We start from the raw sequence: 23,444 nt of genomic DNA on the forward strand, positions 1-23,444 counted from the left end.
GTTGTAATTAGGGTGGAGTTAATTTGTGATACATAGTATATTTGGGAAAGCTATTTAGGAAGCGTCAGTCTTGGGGTGGGTGGGCTTTCTCTAGTACAGCATTGAAATGCCCAGAGCCACAGCTTTAAGGTAGGGGTACTCAGAAAATAGTCTTATCTGTGAGCTCCCAAATCCTTCCAGTTTCTGTGCAGAGACAAAACCTTGTGGAGAGAAGCCACACCTCTGCATTACAAATGACTTACAACAAAAAGCAGGTGGGGGAGGGGAGGGGCTCCACACACAATGGAAACAGAAAAAAAGGAACTAATACCGATTTTAAAGCACTTGTTAAATCCAGTTCTCAGATGATCAACTATCAAATACAAATAGCCAATAAGCAGTTTTAAAATCTGTTACACTAGCCGTTAAGCCCGTAACAACGGGCTAGTTTTTGGTTTTCCTATGGCCCACCCCACCCCCAACAACTCTGCTCTCCCCCCTCCCCCCCGGCTTCCACCCCATGTCCAGTAACCCTGATCTCTCCCCTACCCTCCCCCCATGTCCAGCAAGCCTACTTTCTCCTCTGCCCTCCCCCCATGTCCAGCAACCCTGCTCCCCCCCATGTCCTTCTCCCCAAACCGCCGGCACTCGATTTCCGCGTCTGGGGCCACGCCTCTTGGGGTGAAACGTCAGTCGTCACTGCCGCCACGGCTCCTCCCCTTAGGGCTCCGCAAATCAAAGGCGAGGAAGGCGAGTCACGTGGGCGTCCGGGGCCAAGCCTCTTGGGGTGAAACGTCAGTCAGTCGTCAGCGCCGCCATGGCTCCTCCCCTCGCACCATCCTCGCGGAGTTGCCCCGCATTTGGATGACGTCTAAACTTCAGAGGGAGGGGGAGTGGAACTCGCCAGGTGTTCGGGGCGGAGTCGCCGCACCTCTAGACTGTTGCTCTGAACGTTCGGACTCTACTGCGCATTTGCAGGTGAGTCGGTCACGTCTCATTTATATGTTTGATAGATTACAGATATCAATTAGAAATAGCCCCTAAGCAGTTAGTTAGGAAACACAGATTATCAGATCAGAAGTTTAGCTGAGCAGATGTTATGGTTAGCAAAGCCTTGGGTTTGGCTGGTAAGGCTGACTTGTTATCACAAGCTGTTGAGAAGTTTAAACAGGATGGCATGGGTTTATTTCAGCAGACAGAAACCCTTGCGGTCATACAAGCAAGTCAATCACAGCGAGGGTAACAAAAGAAGGAGCAGTAGACGATGTCCAAAAAAACAGTTGACATTACTATGACATCCAAGACTCGACACGAGCCATGTTTCAGCCTAAAAAGGCCTTCTTCAGGAGTCTTTTGCTGGATATGAGATGATGCTTAGCTAGCCTTTGTGAAATTCACGTGGTGTCTAATGCCTACTGCTTCCTAATGTAACTCGGTGGGTTATATTTATTTTTTTATTTTTACCTGGGTTCCCAGAGATTGTTGGTGGTCAGTGCTGTGACTCCAGAAGCAGTTCTGGACTTCCTGCATGGAGCTGTGCTGTCTGCGACTTGCCCCAATGCTCTGAGTGTTAGATAAAAGTCTGTTTATGTATTTAGATGTGTGTTTAAACATGTGAAAGGTGCACTGTTTGTGTGGTTTGATGGCACCAATGATTGTGGGATGTTTTGATCTGATTGTATAGAAATTTTATGGGGTTTTGTCTGAAAGTATAGCTTTTCTATTATTTCCTATGGAAAGTTATTTTCAAAAATGGAGAGATTGTGAAAAAATGTTAATTAGAGTCCATGAGGCAAACACTCTGTGTTCTGACAACTTATTGGCCAGCAGAGGTCAGCTGGTGATTCAGAGACCCAGTGTCCCTTGGCAACAGCTTGGCAGGAAGTGGGGGGAAGGGCTGAAAGGTGTGTTTGGGAGAGCTCTGAGTACATGACAGGATTTCTAGGCAGAAAAAGTGTGTGAATAAGTTTTTCTGTGAGCTTTAAATTCCTGAATACAGGTGAAGAGAGTTGAAAGTGAAAAGTGTTGGATTTGAGCAGAGAAAGAAAGTTCTAAAACTGATTTTTCTGTGTGCTGTTTAAGTATATGAAAGGGAATTTCTCTGCAAGTGTTTGAGCTCTGAGTGCAGTTGAAGTGAGCTAGAGGAGAAAAGTGTTGGATTTGAAGTTGAACCAGGGGCGTATCTGGACTCCGGCGGTAGGGGGGGGCCAGAGCCAGAGGGATGGGGCATATTTTAGCCCCCCCGACCACCCCCCCCGCCATTGCCAGACCCCCCGCCACTAATGACTCTTTCCACCCCCTCACGCCGCCAAACCTCCCCCGCTGCCGTTGCTTACCTTTGCTGGCGGGGGACCCCAACCCCCGCCAGCCGAGGTCCGCTTCCACCTGCCGCTGCCTTTAAAAATATTTCTTCAGCTGGCGGGAGACCCCAACCCCCGCCAGCCGACCCGAGGTCTTTAAAATTCTTCTTCGTCCTCCGTGGCCGTGCTGCTGTTGAATCCAGTTTGGAGTCCGACGTCACAGCACGTTGTACTTGCTGCTGCAACGTCAGACTCCGAACTGGATTCAACAGCAGCACGACCACGGAGGATGAAGAACTTTAAAGACCTCGGGTCGGCTGGCGGGGGTTGCGGTCCCCCGCCAGCTGAAGAAATATTTTTAAAGGCAGGGGGGCAGGTGGAAGCGGACCTCGGCTGGCGGGGATTGGGGTCCCCCGCCAGCAAAGGTAAGCCATGCAGCGGGGGAGGGTTGACGGCGGTAGGGGGGTCCAGGGCAAAATCTGCGGGGGCCCAGGCCCCTGTGGCCCCACACACATACGCCCCTGATTTGAACAGTGAAAAAAAAGAACTAAAACTGATTTTTGTTTGTTTGTGTGCTGTTTAAAAGTTTTGCAAGTTAAGACTGGTAGAGAGACCATGATTGTGTAAAACAAATTTGTGCAAGTATCCCAGTTAAGCCACTAGGAAAACTGGTCTCCAAGCTTAAGGTTGGGCTTGCAGTATGTGTGTTCACATGCTGGTGCACTAGAGTGGAAGATTGCATGAATTTGGAGAGACAAAGATGCTGAGAGCAGTGTGACTGCAAGATCCAATGAAGAGTGCCCTTCCTTAGTTAGGGAACTCAGTACAAGAACAGAGAAACTATTTAAGGTTATACAATTATTCTTTATTTTGTTAGTTAGCAAGCCACAGTTATCCCTGAATCCCAGCTAGTGCTGTTCCTGCTGTTAGTCAGGAAGGAAGGTTTTTTTTGTTGATTTCATTTAAAGGGTGAGGCAGTAGGTTCCTGTACTGAAAGAGAAGATCCCTTAGATTGTAAGCTCTTCCGAGCAGGGACCGTCCTTAATTGTTAATTTGTACAGCGCTGCGTAACCCTGGTAGCGCTCTAGAAATGTTAAGTAGTAGTAGTAGTAGTAGTAGTAGTAGCTCCAACATACAAGGGGGAAGAACAAAGAAGCTCCAAGAAGGGCCAAAGATAAGTCTTCACTCCTATGAAAAAGGACACTGAAAGGTCACAGTTTAATCTGATTCACCTGTTGTAGAGACTGAATCTGGGTGTTCACACCTAAAAGACAAAGTAATTCAAAATAATTGATTCTTGAGACACACAATATAAAGGAAATTTATAGATTGAGAGAGAACAAATAAGATACTTTGGTTAATACTTGTCTGTTGGTTTCACTGTTGTTGTTCTACTGCTGCACCTGTAAGAAAAATTATGCTATTAGTTTATGTATAAATGTATTTTTATGTTACAAAAGAACCTAATGTGTTAAGAACATCAATTTTTCCATACCCCAAATTGGGTTTAAATAAACAACTGGTAACTTGTACTTACCATCTGTCTGGTTACTGGGTCTTAAAATCCTTTTAGTTTTCTTTCCCTTCCATGGTCTAGGACTTTGAAGGCGAGGTTAGTTTAATTGTCTCCGAGCTCAGAGGTGAACTGCAGGCTTGAGGTATTCGGCCACGGGTAATCAGGGCCGGTCTTAGCAAGTGCGGGGCCCTATGCAGACCAATTTGGTGGGGCCCCATCCTAGCCCTGCCTACCCTAGCCCCGCCCTAGCTCCACCCCACCCTAGCTCCACCCCATTGATAAGCTTATTCCATTTTAGAACATTTTTTTATTTATTAAATTTCAAATAAAGACAAATGAAGCTAAACTTGTACAAAAAACGGACGCACAATGCTATCATGAAACCCCCGCTCCCCAAAAAATTATTCAGTTCAAGTCCACTACAATTAGTAGTTCCAATTCTCATAACAAAGGAGAATAAAAGAAAAATATTAAGAAAAGATCCAGTACTTTCAAATTCCCCTATTACTCTGTAACCCATCAAACCAGAGGCAAGTAGCCACATCAGTTACTAAATAGTTTGAACTGATTGTACCTATTTTATATCAGATTTTGCTACTTCTTGATTTCCATTCTCAGATTTTAGCTTAGTAATCTTTTCTTCCTGTGATTGCAGTCTAGCTTCCAAATGATTAATTCGAGGTGTCATATCATTAATTACTGGAAGCAGTGTTTTAGCTAAATCTGCTATTGCCATCCAAATTTTTATCAGGAGAAATATCTGCAGATCTATGTGAAAATAACCCAGATATGTTAGAAACAGCCTCTTCCAAGCCAGAAGATCTTACTTGCTCAGCTTCTCTAGCAACTAATGTTGTTGGGCCAAATCCCTCTCAGGGAGGCAGACATTTCCAAACCTTGCACCGTCCGCAAGTGTCGTTAGATGAGAGAGACACTTCTCCTGATCTCCTGCCTGCATGGAATCCAATTTCGATTTGGCATAAGTGCACAACTGTTGGCGTCAGCAACGATGGCTCACCTCACGTCCTCACCACCTCCGACCAGGCTCCAGCTTTTCCCGCTCAGTGACTCCCGCCCTCGCGTCCGGAAACAGGAAATACATCGGAAGGCGGGACATAGAGCGGGAAGCTGGAGCCTGGAGGTGAGCCATCGCGCTGCAACTTTCTGTCATCGCCGTCGGGTGGGGCCGTTGCTGCCTGGGCTGGCTTGCTGGCATCGCTCAGTTAGTCGCCGGGGTCCAGGGACTCAGGAGATGACGGTGGGCTCAGCGGGCCCAAGCCGGGGGTGGGTGCCGCGCCGGTGGTGGCGGGAGCGGAGTGGCCGAGCCGCGGGAATGGGGGATCACCTCAGGCGACTAAGGCGAGCAGCGGCGGAGGTCAGAGCGGAGGCTCGAGTGAGGCAGAGTTGAGGCGCTCCGCGGGGCCCCCTTAGGCGCGAGGCTCTATGCGGTCGCCTTGGTCGCCTCTGCCTAAGACCGGCCCTGCGGGTAATAGTAGAGCTTGCAGGGCCTTCTGGGATGAGGAACCTACACTAAAATGTAAAAACGCTTAGACTCTAATAGGAAGCAATAAGCTTTAGCCACCACGTGAATTTCACCAGGCCCATACCTCCCCCTACCTGTACACTTGTGGTGGAAATGGTGAGCCCTCCAAAACTCACCAGAAACCGACTATACCCACATATAGGTGCCCCCTTCACCCATAAGGGCAATTATAGTGGTGTACTACTACTACTACTACTACTTAACATTTCTAAAGCACTACTAGGGTTACGCAGCGCTGTACAATTTGACATAGAGGGACAGTCCCTGCTCAAGGAGCTTACAATCTTTGGGGTAGTGGGTTTTGGGTGGGTTTTGGAGGGCTCAGCAGACAAGATAGGGAAGCAACAGTGAAATGTGTACCTGGGATGTCTGGGGGCCAGTCTTATAAAAATGCTGGCCCCTCCTACATCCCAATGGCTTGATTTTCTACATTTTTCAATTGTGCATTTTTTTTTTTTTTCAAAAATGGCCTGAAAAGATAAACACACAGACCACAAAACCTTGTTACAAACAGTATTTATGAAAAAAAAAACCAAAGAAGTTTTGCTTTTTTGAAAATGTTACATTTGCTATTCAGATGTGGGACGTTTAATGCAAGACATCCAAAGATGTCAAATCGAAAATGCCTCTCCACGCATGTTATGGCTTATACCTTGTTTATTGTTTCTTCCTTTTTTTTCCCCCCATTGTAATTTTTAGGTCTTTTTCCCCTTTTTTGTGGTCTAATAAAGAGATTGATGATGATTTGCCTAATTAGAATACTTGTTTAGCTTTTTTTTCTTTTTCTCTGCTTTTCAGTAGCAAGTGTATGTTGCCTGTGTGTTACAAATTAGATAAATAAAACCCTTCATTATAACCACAGTCCAATAAACTGTTCTTATTTTTGTTTTCTGTCTTCCTAAAAAAACTTGTGCCCCTTATGCTCTGCTAAAATTCTTCTACAATCTTTAATTTAATGCAAGTTATTTGTAACCAAAATAGTTCAAGGGAGATTACAGTTTTATTCTGTTTATGAATGTTTTAATTACTGTGACCTGCCCAGATTATAGGCAGGCTATAAGTGAGGAAAAATAATCAATAAAAATAAACAAACATGCTAGTACAAAAAAAAAGTACATGTTGTAGGCATGTGGCATAAATCACACTCGTTTTAAAGTGCATAAGCTTGTGTGTGAGCTGTCAACCAACTAGCAAACCAATTTTCAAAATGTTTCTTTTTTTAAACGCAGACTTAAAAGTATTTGTGTACTTTTGATGTTAGGCACCCTATTGATAAATGACCTGTAAAAATAGGAGTTGGGCCGCATCTAGCCCAGCATCCTGTTTCCAACAGTGGCCAGTCTACTGCATGCATCTGGTAGTACTAAGTAGTTCCTTATAGGTCAAATGTACTGAAGGTTTTTTTTTCTATTATATGTGCATGAGAAAAAATGTGTGAAGGGCAATTCAGTAAACTAGGGGGCCGATATTCAGATCGTGGGATTCAGCCTGGCTAACTCCCGCGGTCAGCAGTATAACTAGATATTCAATGCTGGGCTGTTTCCGGTGACTGGCATTAAATATCCAGTTTTTTTTGGCTGGTTTAACCAGCCAAGCCAATATTCAGCACTGTCCAGTTATGTTTCTAGCAGCCAAAGATAGGCCTACTATTTGGGTGGTCGGATTTGGCTGTCAAATTTAGCCGGTGATGCACTGAATATTTGTAGATAGCCGGTTATATTGCACCACTAACTGCCAGATTCTACATATCACGCCTTACTGTCCGTGTGGAAATCAAAGTGAATTCTATAACAACGCACATAACCAGCACTAATTTTCAGTAAGATTTACACGCAGAACTCGCTAAGCGTATTCTATAATGTGGTGCACGTAAATGCAAAGTCGCATAGTTAAAAAGGGGGCGTGGCCATGAGTGGGGCATGGGCATTTCTAAAATCTTTGTGCGTTGTTATAGAATACGCCTGCTCTGTGCCTAATTTAGACACTGGGATATGCACCAAGTAAAACGTGGCATAAATGACCTTGACTAAATTTGGCCACATGGAGAGGCGCTCAGCATAATTCTATATACCACACAGAAATTTAAGTCTATTCTATAACATTTAGGTGTAGTTTAGAGAATAAACCTAGGCGTATTTTTTTCCATGCGGAATTTTCATGCACCATTTATAAAATCTAGCCCTAAGCACTGACCGGGAATCAGTAGTGTTCTTTAGTCGGCCGCCACCTGGGGCAGATCATCACTGTACACCCCCCCCCCCCCCCCCCCCGGGGCATATCACATTGCCTGCCCCCTCAGCGCATCGCATTGCCTGCCTCCCCTCGGCGCATTGCATTGCCTCACCTCCCCCCGGCACATCACCTCCAACCCCCCCGGGTGCATTGCTGTTACGTCCTGGAGGTGCTGGGTGCAGCCATGCGGCTGTCGGCTCTGCCAGTTCCCTGCCCTAGAACAGGAAGTAACATTAGAGGGATCAGGGAACCGGTGGAACCACAGCCCCGCGGCAGCTCCCTCCTGCTGAATATTCATGGATAGCTCTGTAAGTGCTATTTAACCATCTAGGAGCCATTCCTGCTCGGTTAAATAGCACTGAATATCGATGGATAGGTGCCTGTCTTTACCTATGTGCCCTAGTGAGGCAGATTCAGTAAATTGTGCCCAAATTTGGATGCCGTAAAAAATCGGTGCAGAGCTTTGTTCTATAAAGAGCACTCTGGGTCAAGCACTCTGTATAGAACAGCGCTTAGAGCCCATTCCCACGCCCAAATTTGGGCACCAGTATTTATGCCAGGTGAAACCAATTCTTGGCATTTAGTCACAGGAATGGTGGTATTCAATATTTCTGAGCACCATTTTTTAGAACACCCCTAACCCGCCCCCTTTTGAGTTGCATGCTGTGGGATTTAGACATGCAGGGTTATAGAATAGAACATAGGAAGAGTTGTGCACAAAATCTAAGTACTGTCAATTAACTGCAATAACTGATTGTTGACATCAGTTTATTGCTAGTTAATGACCTATTAACTAATTAATTTAGCACATGCATCTTTGATCGACAAATTTCAATGCCTAAATTTGGAACCATAGAGAATCCAGGGAAGTGTGTATAAATGTATAGAATAGTAGCCCTTATTTACTTAGGTGTACATAGTGTGGTGCCTAAGTGCTGTCCTGCAATGGCGCATGTAATTTACATAGGGGGAAATTCTATATATGGCGCCTTAAATATTGGCGTCGTAAAACCATGCAGTTAACAAACAACATATAAATGGCAAGAGGCGTACTCACTCACAAATGCGCAGTAGAGACCCTCTGTCCCGCCCCCGCGTCAATATGTGATGACGGGGGCATGACAGAGAGGGAACCTGTGCACCTGCGAGTGAGGGAACTGCCGTCGCCATCGCTCCCCCCCCCCCAGGGTTGCCGCTACCGCTCCCCCCACCCACCCGGAGTCGCCGTCGTCACCCACCCTCCACCCAGCCCGAGTACCTGGCTTCACTATTCAAACCGCCGGAACGCAGCACACAGCTCATCTGAGCTGCCGTTGGCCTTCCTTACCTGCCTGTGTCCCGCCCTCACCGACGTTACGTCACACGAGGGCGGAACACACGCAGAGAAGAAGGAAGGCCGATGGCAGCTCAAATGAGCTGTGTGCTGTGTTCTGGCGGTTTGAATAGTGAAGCCAGGTACCCGGCCCGGGTGGAGGGGTGGCAGAGGGGACTCCGGGGGTTGGGGGCGGCGGCGACCTATCCGGGGGGGGGGCCTTTCAAACCCCCCCCTTCCTTTACTAGCCCGTTTTTACGGGCTCAACGGCTAGTGATTCTATAAACTACGCCTAAAGTTAGGCATAGTTTATAAAATACGCTCATGTGCCATTCTTGCTCCTAAAATTTATGTGCACCCATTTAGGCTGCCTAAAACCAGACCTAAGTACCTGTGCCTAAGTTAGGTGCAGATCGGGTGTATTCTATCATAGCGCGCATATTTTTTTTTTTTTTTTTTAAACGCCCAGCCTGCCCATTCCATGCCCATGCCCCCTTTTTGACTGTGCACATTAGAATTTACACGCACCGCATTATAGAATATGCCTAGAAAGTTGTGCGCGTAAATTCTAATTAAAAGTCAATTAGTGACACTAATTGGTTGTTAAGTACCAATCAGTGCTGATTAGCTTGTTAATTAAATCATGTACACAATTTGACCATGCACAACTTAATTGATTCTGTTCTATAGGCTGTACTTAAAGTTAGGCGCAGTTTATAGAATAGCGCTTACGCCCAGGATTCGCGCTTAACTTAAGCTGTGGTCATTTGCACCGACTGAAATGTGATGCAAATGTATGCATCTACATTAGGTGTGTATCCCCGTTATTCTATAGCAACGCATCTTAGCTTTAGGAACGTAATGCCCATTTATGCGCCTCTTTTTCTGATTGTGCGTAAATTTTACATTGAGTAAATGTATATTGGTTGGATTTAGAACACTGCCTGCTAATTAAAGACAGGTCAGAATCGTGTATTTTGCAAACAGAGAACATGATGGCAGATAAAGGCCGCACGACCCATTCAGTCTGCCCAAATGCACATTCTCCTTACCTTTACAGCCCCCAACTTTCAAACAGAAATCCACTATGTTTGTGTCATCCTTTCATGAATTCATTTACAGTCCTTGTCTCCATTGTCTCTACTGTGAAGCTTTCCCATCCTTTCTGTAAACATAAATAGTGAAACTTAACCATTTATCTCACCTGCTCAGTGGATTTTTCAGTGTAGACTTATATTGATTTTCCTGATATGGAAGGGGGAAGGGAATGTTTCTATGTTTTTCGCAACTACATTCAAGGTCGTTTACGTGGAGGGGCATAATCGAACTGGGCGCCCAAGTTTTCCTGAGGATGTCCTCGCAGGACGTCCTTGCGAAGGGGCGGGGAAACCCATATTATCGAAACAAGATGGGTGTCCATCTTTCGTTTTGATAATACGGTCGTGGACGCCCAAATCTCAACATTTAGGTCGACCTTAGAGATGGTCGTCCTTAGAGATGGTTGTTCCCGGTTTTCAGCGATAATGGAAACCGAAGACGCCCATCTCAGAAACGACCAAATCCAAGCCATTTGGTCATGGGAGGAGCCAGCATTCGTAGTGCACTGGTCCCCCTGACATGCCAGGACACCAACCGGGCACCCTAGGGGGCACTGCAGTGGACTAACTGATGCACTAACTGAACGGAAAAAGCCCTTCCCTTACCGATTCCTTAGCGATTCGGAAAGGAACGGGCATGCATGAAGGAAATCGCATGCAAATGAGCTGCTCGCTGTTAGCTCATTTGCACACGATTTCCTTCCTAAGGAGGGGAAGCCAGTGCAGAGCAGCCAAGCGTTATGCGTGGCTGCTCTGCACATGCCAAAGATGGCTTCATATACGCAGACAAGCTGCATGTATAATAGCCGTCTACAACCTTAAAAAAACACAAGTCCAGGTGAAGATGTCCAAGTGCTCATCAGGGACGTCTTTTTTATTTTTTCTCCATTATGGGTCAAGGACGTCCAAGCCTTCACTATGCGTCCGTTTCTGCGATGGCAGTTGAGGACTTCCAAAATGTGGCTGTTTCTGTGAGAAGGATGTCCATGCCTGGATGTTTCTGTGAGAAGGATGTCCATGCCTTTGTTATGCCTCTGACACCCCCTTTATTTGGATTTTGGATCACAAGTAGCAGCAGTGGGATTTGAACTGGCCATCTCTGGATTGCAAGACCAGTGCTCAAACCACTATGCCACTCCTCCACTCCACTCCTTTGAAATTTGGCCATCCCTGTGGGGGGGGGGGCAGTTCAGGACGTCCAAAATGTTTGAAAGAAGGACGTCCACGCCTTCGCTATGCCTCCGCTGAGACACACACAGAGCATACTGCTGCGATGGACCTGAGTACAACATTTCAGGCTGGCAAAAAAAGTTTTTAAAGTTGTTTTTTTTAGGGTGGGAGGGGGTTAGTGACCATTGGGGGAGTCAGGGGAGGTCATCCCCGATTCCCTCCAGTGGTCATCTGGTCAGTTCGAGCACCTTTTTGAGGCTTTGGTCATAAGAAAAATGGACCAAGTAAAGTTGGCCAAGTGCTTGTCAGGGACGCCCTTCTTTTTTCCATTATTGCTCGAGGACACCCATCTATTAGGCACGTCTCAGTCCCGCCTTTGCTACGCCTCCGACATGCCCCTGGGAACTTTGATTGTCCCCACGACAGGAAGCAGTTGGGGATGCCCAAAATCGGCTTTTGATTATGTCGATTTGGGCGACCCTGAGAGGACGCCCATCTCCCGATTTGTGTTGAAAGATGGGCGCCCTTCTGTTTTGAAAATAAGCCTGATAGTATATGCAGGTACTTATTTGTACCTGGGACAATGGAGGGTTAAGCGACTTGCCCAGAGTCACAAGGATCCGCAGTGGGAATCAGACCCAGTTCCCCAGGATCAGCGTCCACTGCACTAACCATTAGGCCTACTCCTTCACTCTTAGTGACCTCTTAGTGGAAGATGCACTAAAAAATCGTTAAAGCCCTTCCTTTAACGATTGCCTTAGCGAATCGGTAAGGAACAGGCATACATTAAGGAAAGGGAATGCAAATGAGCTGCTCGTTGTAGCTCACTTGCATTCTCTATTCTATCGGTAAACGCTTGGCCAGTTGGCCGGTCGAGCATGCGCAGAGCAACCAAGCGTTATGCTGGCTGCTCTGCGCATGCCAAGGACATCCTTAATGGACATCCTTCACTCAAAAAACAACAACAAAAAAAACTCTGATCTGTTTCAAAGCCTTTCAAAAGTCCCAGAAGCATGGTTAGCTCCCCCCAGGCAGGTGCTCAGACTGACTGCCTGCCAGGACGAGCTGCAAAGAAAAAAAAAGAAACATCTCCTGCAACTTCTTCGCAGCTCAAACGTCTTTTTTGGCAGTGCTTCACTCAGCTGAGAGACCTGGAAGTCTCTGAGCCAATCACAGCACGTCTAGCTCAGCTGAACGCGTTGTGATTGGCTCAGGGACTTCCAGGTCTCAGCTGAGTGAAGCACTGCCAAAAAAAGACGTTTTTATTATTGGAAAGGGGGAAGGCGGCCAAAATGGGCGCCCATCCAAAAAAACCATCTATTTTTGGCCCCCTTAATAATAAAAACGGCTTTTTTGGCAGTGCTTCACTCAACTGAGACCTGGAAGTCCCTGAGCCAATCACAACGCGTTCAGCCGAGCTAGATGCGCTGTGATTGGCTCAGAGACTTCCTGGTCTCTCAGCTTAGTGAGGCACTGCCAAAAAAGACGTTTTTATTATTGCAAGGGGGGGGGGGGGGGGAAGGCGGCCAAAATGGGCGCCCATCCAAAAAAAACATCTATTTTTGGCCCCCTTAATAATAAAAAACGTCTTTTTTGGCAGTGCTTCACTCAGCTGAGACCTGGAAGTCCCTGAGCCAATCACAACACGTTCAGCTGAGCTAGACGCACTGTGATTGGCGCAGAGACTTCCAGGTCTCTCAGCTGAGTGAAGCACAGCCAAAAAAGACGTTTTTAATATTCTGGGGTCCAAAAAAGAGCCTGCAGCATCGGAGCCTGTTTGATTTCTTTATATATATATATATATATATATATATATATATATATATAGGATGCTCCTGACGAGCACTTGGGTTGTTTTTCGGGTGGAGCACTCCCATAATGGCCGTCCATGACGAGCACTTGGCCGTTTTTGCCCCCCCCCCCCCCCGATTTTTAAAAACATTTTATGAAGTTTTCCAATCCCGCGCAGACCGAGAGGTACAGACCTCTGGTTAGATTTTCCACCGTTTTCCAGCGTTAAGGCAATCGGAAAAGGTTAGTGCATCTCATCACAATAGGGATTTCTACACAATTTGCTCATCTGCATTCCGTTTTCGTTAGCTGCTACCGTCGTCGGAAAAAAGTATTTAGTGCATGTCTGGGTTTACTACTTGCTCGTTAAGGGCTCGTTAAGTTTAGTGCATCTCGCCCTCAGTCTGAGATTTCAATTTTACAATTCATCTGAAATTTCTGAGAGAGTAAAGAAAGGTATTAAACTGCAGTGCAATCAGGCTTAATGCAGGACTTTCCCATGTGCTAAGCCCAGATAGAAGACGGCATATTTGTAGGACTTTTTTCCTTTGTTTCAATTGCAGGTACTGCTTTAATGTGTAGTTGCACTGTATCAGCAATGGATTCATATGTGAGCACATACTTCCTCCTATTTAGGAGGTGCTAAGTGCTTACATGGTCACACTTCTGGTTATGGTTATCATGCTAATGTAAGCATACTAGCTGGATAACGCAGGAACGCCCACTGTACACCCATGCTATGCTGTCTTCCAAAAATATTTCACAAAATAGACAACATACTGGTTAATGCACACAAACAGGGAAATTACCACAAAACATTTTAACATGTTTTGAGGTAGCCTGTTAGCATGTATTAACTGAGTGTTAAGGGGCTTAATATCCTTTAATAAAAACACCCCATAGAGTTAATTTAGGATTCTAAGCACTGAAGATGTTTTCCATAGGTACAGAATTGGAGGGGGAAATTATTTTTGAATAAAGCCCTGAATCTGTTTGCTTTCGTATTAATGTTCACCTCTGACTTTTGCATGTATTCAAAAGTAAAATTGTTTTGAAGACTGTCACATGCTTCTCAAACTGTAAAAATGGTTGTGGCATAAATTCAACCAGTAAAAGTAGCACCATGCTGTTTTCTTTCGTGCTTCATATGTCTCCATCATTTTTCAGCAACAGCTGGCTAAAAATATAAAGTTTGGGCAGCCACCAACAACCATTTCTGCTAAGAAGGTGCAGGATACCGAGGGTGCTTTAGAAAAAGAGGAATTATCTTGTAGCCCTATGGAGGTCTTGAATCAGTTGGACACAGCGTTGCAGAATGATAGTAAGGTGAGTACAAGTTTGATAAACCTCTATTTGGAAATGTTTCATACCAACAAAATGCGTAAAACATCCATAAACTGTAATGATCAGTTATCACAATTGACAAAGTCTCCCGCTTTCTCTAAGACCAATGTGGCTACCAGAACTCTCCACTCTACTTTAAAAGATACCAAAATCAAAAGTATGAGAGCAGCTGATGCCCAACAGTCGTTATTTTTCTTATCAGTCTTATTTTCGAAAGAGAAGGGCACCCATCTTTCGACACAAATTGGGAGATGGGCGTCCTTCTCCCAGAGTCGCCCACATCGGCATAATCGAAAACCGATTTTGGGCGCCCTCAACTGCTTTCCGTTGCGGGGACAACCAAAGTTCCTGGGGGCATGTCGGAAGCATAGCGAAGGCGGGACTGGGGCGTGCTTAACACATGGGCATCCTCGGCCAATAATGGAAAAAAAAGGGTGTCCCTGACGAGCACTTGGCCAACTTTACTTGGTCCATTTTTTCTTATGACCAAGCCTCAAAAAGGTGCCCGAACTGACCAGATGACCACCGGAGGGAATCGGGGATGACCTCCCCTTACTCCCCCAGTGGTCACTAACCCCCTCCTACCCTAAAAAAATATATATTTTTTGCCAGCCTCAAATGTCATACCCAGCTCCCTGACAGCAATATGCAGGTCCCTGCAACAGTTTTAGTGGGTGCAGTGCACTTCAGCCAGGTGGACCCAGACCCATCCCCCCTACCTGTTACACTTGTGGTGGTAAATGTGAGCCCTTCAAAACCCACAGAAACCCACTGTACCCACATGTAGGTGCCCCCCTTCACCCCTTAGGGCTATGGTAGTGGTGTACAGTTGTGGGGAGTGGGGGTTGGGGGGCTCAGTACCGGAGGTAAGGGAAAATTAGGTTCTTACCTTGGTAATTTTCTTTCCTGTAGTCATAGCAGATGAATCCATTACGAGTGGGTTGTGTCCATCAACCAGCAGGGGGAGATAGAGAGCACTGAAAAACCATAGTGACTCATGGCCAGCTAGCTCCATCTGTCTCTTCAGTATTTGAAGCTTCCAAAGCAGTGTTACACTGCAAAGCATAATAACATGAACTTTCCTCACAGCGGATGAACGCCCAAGAACAGGAGCAGTAATTCAAAGGAGGGACAAACTCAACCTCCTGTAACAGAACAGAAATCCTGAAGACTGTTTTCCAACTTCTCCCAATGAGGGAACATATCTACAGGAAAAACTGAACATAAAATGAACATCAATCACATAATGAACCACTGAGGGAGGGCTCATGGATTCATCTGCTATGACTAAAGGAAAGAAAATTACCAAGGTAAGAACCTAATTTTCCCTTCCTTGTCATCAAGCAGATGAATCCATTACGAGTGGGATGTATCAAAGCAATCCCTAGATAGGGTGGGAACAAGCCACACCACGCGCCAGCACTTGTGCTCCAAAATGCGCGTCTCTCCTGGCAGCCACATCCAGCCTGTAATGTCGGGCAAAAGAGAGCTCAGTAGCCCATGTCGCTGCACTGCATATCTCTCAAAGAGAGAATGCTCCAGTTTCAGCCCAGGAAGAGGAAATCGCTCTTGTGGAATGTGCCTTAAAGGCTTCAGGCGGAGGCCGGCCAGACAGCAAATATGCTGAAAAATAGCTTCTTTGAGCCAACGGGCTATAGTGACCTTAGACGCTGGAGACCCTCTGTGCGGACCTGACAATAGAACAAAAAATGGTCAGAGGTCCTGAAGGCATTTGACATGCGCAGATATTGCAACAGAGCCCTTCGCACATCCAGAAGGTGCAACTGCCCAAATGATTCTGGAAATTCCTCTTTAGAAAAGGAAGGCAGGAAAATAGGCTGGTTTAGGTGAAACGCTGAAACCACCTTAGGCATGAAGGAAGGCACCGTACGTACCATAACTCCGGACTGTGAGAATTGCAGAAATGGGTCTCGACAGGACAGCACCTGGAGCTCAGATACCCGTCTCGCTGATGTAATGGCCACCAAAAAGACCGTTTTTAAGGTCACATCCTTCTCCGAAGCTCGCCTAAGTGGCTCGAAGGCCTTTAAAACTAACCCCAGGTTCCAGGCCGGACAGGGAGCCCGCACGGGAGGACGGAGCAAAAGCACCCCTCTGAGAAACTGTGCAACATCCGGGCAAGCAGCCAGAGAGAGGCCAGCGACCTTCCCTCGAAAACATGCAAAGGCTGCCACTTGAACACGCAGGGAATTATAGGCCAAGCCTTTTTGTAAACCAACCTGCAAAAAGTCAAGTATCGGCGAGACAGAAGCCCGCATGGGTGTGATCGCTTTAGAAGCACACCAAGCCTCAAATTGGCGCCAAATCCTGGCATAAGCCACGGAAGTGGAACGCTTGTGGGCCTGAAGGAGAGTGGAAATGACTTTACTGGAATAACCTTTGTCTCTCAATTGTGCCCTCTCAATAGCCATGCCGTAAGACCAAAGCAGCAGGCGTCCTCCATGGTCACCGGTCCCTGTGACAACAGATTCGGTACCAGAGGTAATGGCAGGGGAGCCTCCACCAGCATCCGCCGGAGGTCTGCATACCATGGCCTCCTGGGCCAATCCGGGGCAATGAGAACCACTTCTCTTTGGTGTAGCCGAATCCACAGGAGTACTCGCCTTATCAAGGGCCATGGAGGGAACACATACAGGAGGCCCTGAGGCTAGGGTTGAGCCAAGGCATTCAACCCCGCCGAGCGAGGATTTCTCCGTCTGCTGTAAAAGCACGGGACTTTGGCATTTGCGCTTGAGGCCATAAGATCCGCTACGTGCATCCCCCATTTGGCACATATCTGCAGGAATACTTCGTCTGCAAGTTCCCACTCCGCTGGGTCGATTTGATTCCTGCTCAGATAATCAGCTTGCACGTTGTTCTGACCTGCAATATGAGCTGCTGACAGAAACTGCAGATGTAGCTCGGCCCAGTGGCAAATCTGCATGGCCTGCGCGGCTAGTGCAATGCACTGAGTGCCTCCTTGTTGATTTATGTAGGCCACTGCTGTCGTGTTGTCCAACAGAACTCTGACAGCCAATCCTTCCAGGGTCAACTGAAAGGCCAGAAGCGCCTAAAAAATCGCTTTCAACTCCAAGCGATTGATGGACCACTCCGACTCCTCGGGTATCCAGAGATCCTGGGCATGCCTTCCCTGGCAATATGCACCCCAGCGCTTCAGGCTGGCATCTGTCACCACCAGGCACCAATTGGGGAGCACTAGCGGCATTCCTCACCGCAGCATGCTGTCTGAAAGCCACCACTCCATACTGAGCCGGGTCGCAGGGAGCCATGTGAGTCTGCATTGATAATCCTGAGATATGGGAGACCATCGTTGAAGCAGGGAACACAGCAGAGGTCTCAAGTGCGCTCTCGCCCATGGCACCACTTCGAAAGTGGCTGTCATCGACTCCAGTAGCTGGACTATATCCCAAGCTCGCGGGCGAGGCATCCTCAGGAGCAGACGGACCTGGTTCTGAAGCTTGCACCGCCTTTGCTCGGGTAGAAAGACATACCCCGAGGCTGTGTCGAACCGGACCCCCAAATATTCTAGAGATTGAGAGGGGGTCAGGTGACTTTTGGCTAAATTGACGACCCAGCCCAGAGATTGCAGTACTGAGACCACTCTGGCTGTAACATGATGACTCTCTTCTGCAGAGTCCGCTCTGATGAGCCAGTCGTCTAGGTACGGGTGAACCCGGATACCCTCTTGCCTGAGAAAGGCAGCTACTACCACCATTACCTTTGAAAAGGTTCGGGGAGCTGTGGCGAGGCCAAAAGGCAAGGCCCGAAACTGGAAATGTTTTCCCATCATCACAAAACGCAGAAACCTCTGGTGCGGGGGCCAAATTGGTATTTGCAAGTAAGCTTCTTTCAGGTCCAGAGACGTGATTAACTCTCCTGGCTGTACCGCCGCAATGATGGAGCACAGGGTTTCCATGTGAAAATGCTGCACTCTCAGAGACTTGTTGACTTCTTTTAAGTCTAGGATTGGCCGAAAAGACCCTCCTTTTCGCGGTACCACAAAGTAAATAGAGTAACGGCCAGAGCTGAGTTCGGCGGGAGGCACCGGGCATACCGCCCCTAGGTGAATCAAGCCTTGTAAGGTCTCCTCTACCGCTGCCCGTTTGGCAGCAGAACCGCATAGGGACTCCACAAACACGTCTCTTATCGGGGCATTGAATTCTATTCTGTAGCCATCTCTGATCAGGTCCAAGACCCACTGATCTGAGGAAATCTTGGCCCACTCCTCGAGAAAGAGGGAAAGTCGTCCTCCTATCACAGGAATTGAGGAGGGGGCTGGCGCACCATCATCGAGAGGGTTGCCCTTGAACTCCAGGCCTTGAGCCAGCTGCTGCGGAACGTTTGTCCGAGCGAAAGAGTTCCTCTGCTGAAAACAGGCACGCAAAGTGAACCCAGCAGAACGCCCCGGGCGGTACCTTCTAGCTTCATGGAAGCGAGGTCTGTAAGAGGAGGGAACCACCTGACCCTTGGAAGAAGGCCACGGCCTATCCTCGGGTAAGCACTGGGGTTTGGCATCCCCCAGGCCTTTCACAATTTTCTCCAACTCCTCACCAAACAGGAGAAGGCTTTGAAAGGGCAACTTCACCAACCTTTGCTTAGAGGCCATGTCAGCTGCCCAATGCCGTAGCCACAGAAGACGGTGAGCCGCCACCGCTACAGCCATCTGCTTAGCCGAAGCTCTGACCAGATCATAAAGGGCGTCAGCCAAAAAAGAAAGTCGACTCCATCCGCGGTGCCACCTCCGAAAGGGGCTCCACTCCATCTCCGGGCTGTTCCACTGCCTGTTGTAACCAAGCGAGGCAGACTCGGGCAGCATAACAGCTGCATACAGACGCCCGCCCGTAAGGATAGGCCTGAAATCTCAAAGGACCGCTTTATAGCTGATTCAAGGCATCGGTCCTGCATGTCCTTCAGGGCAACTCCTCCTTCAACTGGGAGGGTAGTTCTCTTTGTCACAGCAGTGACTAGGGCATCCACTTTAGGTACAGCCAAGCGCGCCAAATGCTCCTCACTTAGAGGGTATAATTGCCCCATAGCCCTGGCAACTTTCAAAGGCCCCTCGGGGTCAGCCCATTGAGCCGAAATAAGCTTTTGGATGGAGTCATGCAAAGGAAAGGCTTGAGCAGGCTTCTTAGTACTTGTCATCCTCAGATTAGCAGAGGAGACTCAGCACTCGCAGGATCTTCAATAGAGAGGGCCTACAATGCATTAGAAATAAGCGCTGGCAGCTCATATTTTCCTCACCGCGGAAGGATCATTCGGATCCAGTGGCAATCTTGCACCTTCCTCTGGCTCTCCCGACCACGAGGGCCTGCCAGACCCTTCAGACTCCTCACATCCCGACCACGGGGGGGGGGGGGGGGGGGGGGGGGGGGGGGAAGGGGGTGCGCCACACTCTGAAGGGGAATCCACCCTTCTGTGCTTATCCTGCGGCCATCTGTCAGGGGAAAACGCACCTGACAGCAATTCCAGGCCGGGCTCCACTGGAGGGGACACAGGCAGCCCGGCCATTTGAGACCCCTGCAGGAGAGCTCTTTTTAACATAAATGCTTTATGCAGCAGTAAAACAAATTCAGGGGAGAATGGCTCACCCTGGCCTCCCAGTTACAGTCCGGGGGTAATGGCTCTCAAATTAGCCTCCATACAAGGCTCCCCTCCAGGCTCAAATCCCTCCGCCTCAGCGGGGGTTGCGCCATGCTGTTCCAAAATGGCGCCCACTGCCAGCTCCATGGAGCGGGAAGAAACTTCGCTCGCCATGCTCGGGCCGGCTCTGACGTCAGAAGAGCACGATTTACAGAGCCCTGCTGCTGATCTGCGCTTGCCACAACGGGAACAGGGCTTAACAACCTCCGCAGCCATCGCCGAAAACGGCGGGAAATTCAAAATGGCGGATTCGCGCCAAAATCGCCCCGAACACGGGCCCACCCCGGAGGAGCTTCAAAATGCTCTTACCTCTCCGGATCGAGTCGACAGAGCTCCGATCTGCTGCACAAACTGAAGGAAAGCCTCTTTTATTGGATCGCAGCGCTACAGTGCGAAGCGACTTTTTTTTGTTGTTGTTGTTGTTGACGCTGTGAGGAAAGTTAGAGGCAACAGCGCAAGAGGCAACGTTTTCCACTCTGGAGGATCAGTAGCGTGGGAAAGGCAGTGAAAGGGCGAACCTATGTGCCTCCATCCATCATGGGCAAAGACAGAGACAGGGCTTGCCTATGTGTCTACATCCACATCGGGGGCCGGGTAAGGCAGGGAAAGGGCATACCTATGTGCCTTTAAAGTGGGCACCATCAGCCACAACACCCCTGCTACAGCAACAGCAACAGGCAGATTTCTGAAGGAGCTTGAATAAGCTGCGTCCACCCTGCTGGGGAGATAGAGAATACTGAAGAGGCAGATGGCGCTAGCTGGCCATGAGGCACTATGGTTTTTCAGTGCTCTCTATCTCCCTCTGCTGGTTGATGGACACAACCCACTCGTAATGGATTCATCTGCTTGATTCAAGGAAGGGAGCTATGCACCTAGGAGCAATTTGTGAAGTCCCTAGGGTGCCCGGTTGGTGTCCTGGCATGTCAGGGGGACCAGTGCACTACAAATGCTGGCTCCTCTCACGACCAAATGGCTTGGATTTGGTCATTTCTGAGATGGGTGTCCTCGGTTTCCATTATTGCCGAAAACCGGGGACGACCATCTCTAAGGTCGACCTAAATGTTGAGATTTGGGCGTCCCCGACCGTATTATCGAAATGAAAGATGGCCACCCATCTTGTTTCGATAATACGGGTTTCCCCGCCCCTTCGCCAGGACATCCTGCGAGGACGTCCTCAGGAAAACTTGGGCGCCCTGTTTGATTATGCCCCACTATGTGACACAAGGTACATGCACACAAAGGTGCTGATTTAACAAAAGTTTGAAACTTGCAAGCAGTAATTGTTTCAACCATAGCTACTGTCTATCATACATTTCTCATAATTCAATTACTGTGAAGTGCATAACATCTATCAAAAGGAAGAGCAAATCTTTTGTTCAGTCACCTGAAGCCTGGATCAGTAAGAATAGCTGGGCTACTATCAGGAAGCTGAAAAAACAATGGGAAAGTGAGGTCTTCAGGGGAATGTGAAGAGTAGCCTAATGGTTAGTGCAGTGGACTGAAATCCTGGAAAATTGGGTTCAGTTCCCACTGCAGCTTCTTGTGACCTTGAACAAGTCACTTAACTCTCCATTGCCTCAGGTGCAAAAACTTAGATTGTGAGCTCAACTAGGGACAAAGAAAATATCTGCATATAGGGTTAGATTTTATATATGGTGCCTTAAAAATCAGCACCGAAAAAAATACACCTAGGTGTATTCTATAAACTACACCTAAAGTTAGGCACAGTTTATAGAATACGCCTAGGGCCCATCTACGCGACTAAATCTAGTCGTGGGAATTTGCCGGCGACTAAGTTATTTATTGGGATTTTTTAATCACCTTTATGAAGAGATTCACCCAAGGCGGTGTACAGCAGGTACAGTTTAACATAAAACTTATAATTTTGTTAACAGCATAACAATAGTAAAATAATCAAGAATAAACATATGTACAATAAATGAGGTAAACTTGAAAACAGTAAATTAAAACCTAATAATAGAACTACCATGAAACAAGATCAAAAATGTATACATTTAACAGCACAGAGCAGGTGTATTCTATAACAGTGTGCATAATTTATAGAAATGCCCACACAATCTGTCCATTGCACGCCCATGGCCATGCCCCTTTTCAGCAGCACACATCAGAATTTACGCGCATCACTGTATAGAATACGCTTAGCAAGTTCTGCGTGTAAATTCTAATTCAAGCCATTTAGTGTCAATAATTACTTGTTAATTGGCAATTATCAGCGCTGATTAACTTGTTAAAATAATTAAGTTGTGCGCACAATACAGAATACAACCCGAATCTGGGGGATAATGTGTACAGTGCTGTGTACATCTAGTAGCGCTATAGGAATAATTATTAGTAGGATAGGGAAGTGAAAATGACTAATGCTACTAATTTCTGGGACACACTAACTCAGAGTCACTGATATGATAATCCACTGGTGTAATCATGCCAGTGCCCTTCTGATAGAAGCAAGTATTATTTTGCCAAGGGGAATCCTTTTATGCTAAAAAGGTGGGGGATTTATGTAAAGATAATATCCCTCTTGCTTTGGTTTTTTTTTGTATTCTTCAAACCTGGAAATTTCTATTTGTTTTCCAGCCCAGGGATTCTTCAGACTTCTTGACTCATTCTGCGATGGGAAGAGAAGCAGAGGAAAAGGTAATGAAATTCAAATAATATACTTATGTCTCATCTATCCTTGCACTAATTTCTCAGTATGTCCTGTAGTGGTCTTGAATGCTTCGGTAATGAGCAGAATATTCTCATAATTTTCGACATATTGCGTGGTGGGATGGTAATTTGCAACTGAGATTAGCAGTTGCGCAACACAAGAGATTGAGAAGCCTGAGAACTTTCCACGAGCCCCTAATTATTTTATTAGTTTTATACAATGAATGTTGGAATATTTTTCTGTGTAAAATTTGTTTCTTTTGGCTCTCTGGATTTCTTTTTCTGTGAGTCGGCTTCTCTTTCCTTCTTTGGCGAAGTCAAGTAGACTCCCAGTAGCATGAAATTTGAAGGTCCTCAGAAAGTCATCTCATGGCATTGCAAATGTAAAACTTCTAATGCTAATAGTACTAGGGTTTAGGGCCTCTGTTGAGTGATCAAATTTGTCAAATTGTATTGTATTTTAATTTGCTTTAACTTCTAATATATGTTTTAAAATTGTAATCCAATTGAATGTAATTGGGGGAGCAATATATAAACATTTAAAATAAATAAGTAAATAAATAATGCATATTGACAGAATTAAATTCTGCTGTCTCTGGGGCCCTTTTACTAAAGGGCATTGAGCTCTGACGTGTGCCTAACGCATGAAAAACAAGCTATGACAAAACACGTTAAAACATTTTGTGGTATTTTACCTGTTAGCGCGTTAAGGGGTCCTTTTATCAAGCCATGCTAGAAAGTGGCTGGCGTTGCCGCACACTCCAGCCTCTTTCTAGTGTGGCTGAAAAATGGCCACGGTTGGGGTTTTTTTTAATGGCTATGCACTAAT

General features: G+C 47.0%; 1 protein-coding gene across 2 annotated transcripts in view; it reads left to right on the forward strand.

Annotated features, from left to right (window-relative positions):
- KIAA1211 (KIAA1211 ortholog) overlaps window positions 1-23,444 on the forward strand; it is a 179,525-nt gene that overhangs the window by 105,182 nt on the left and 50,899 nt on the right. Inside the window, exons 4-5 of one of the 2 annotated variants that reach the window (XM_030191407.1) lie at window positions 14,108-14,266; window positions 22,544-22,603. In XM_030191407.1, the coding sequence (XP_030047267.1) occupies window positions 14,108-14,266; window positions 22,544-22,603 (219 nt within the window). The remainder of the gene's footprint in view (window positions 1-14,107; window positions 14,267-22,543; window positions 22,604-23,444) is intronic. The other variant, XM_030191408.1, reaches the window with a different exon arrangement.

This window comes from Microcaecilia unicolor, chromosome 2 (assembly GCF_901765095.1).
Source record: "Microcaecilia unicolor chromosome 2, aMicUni1.1, whole genome shotgun sequence".
Classification (NCBI taxonomy): domain Eukaryota; kingdom Metazoa; phylum Chordata; class Amphibia; order Gymnophiona; family Siphonopidae; genus Microcaecilia; species Microcaecilia unicolor.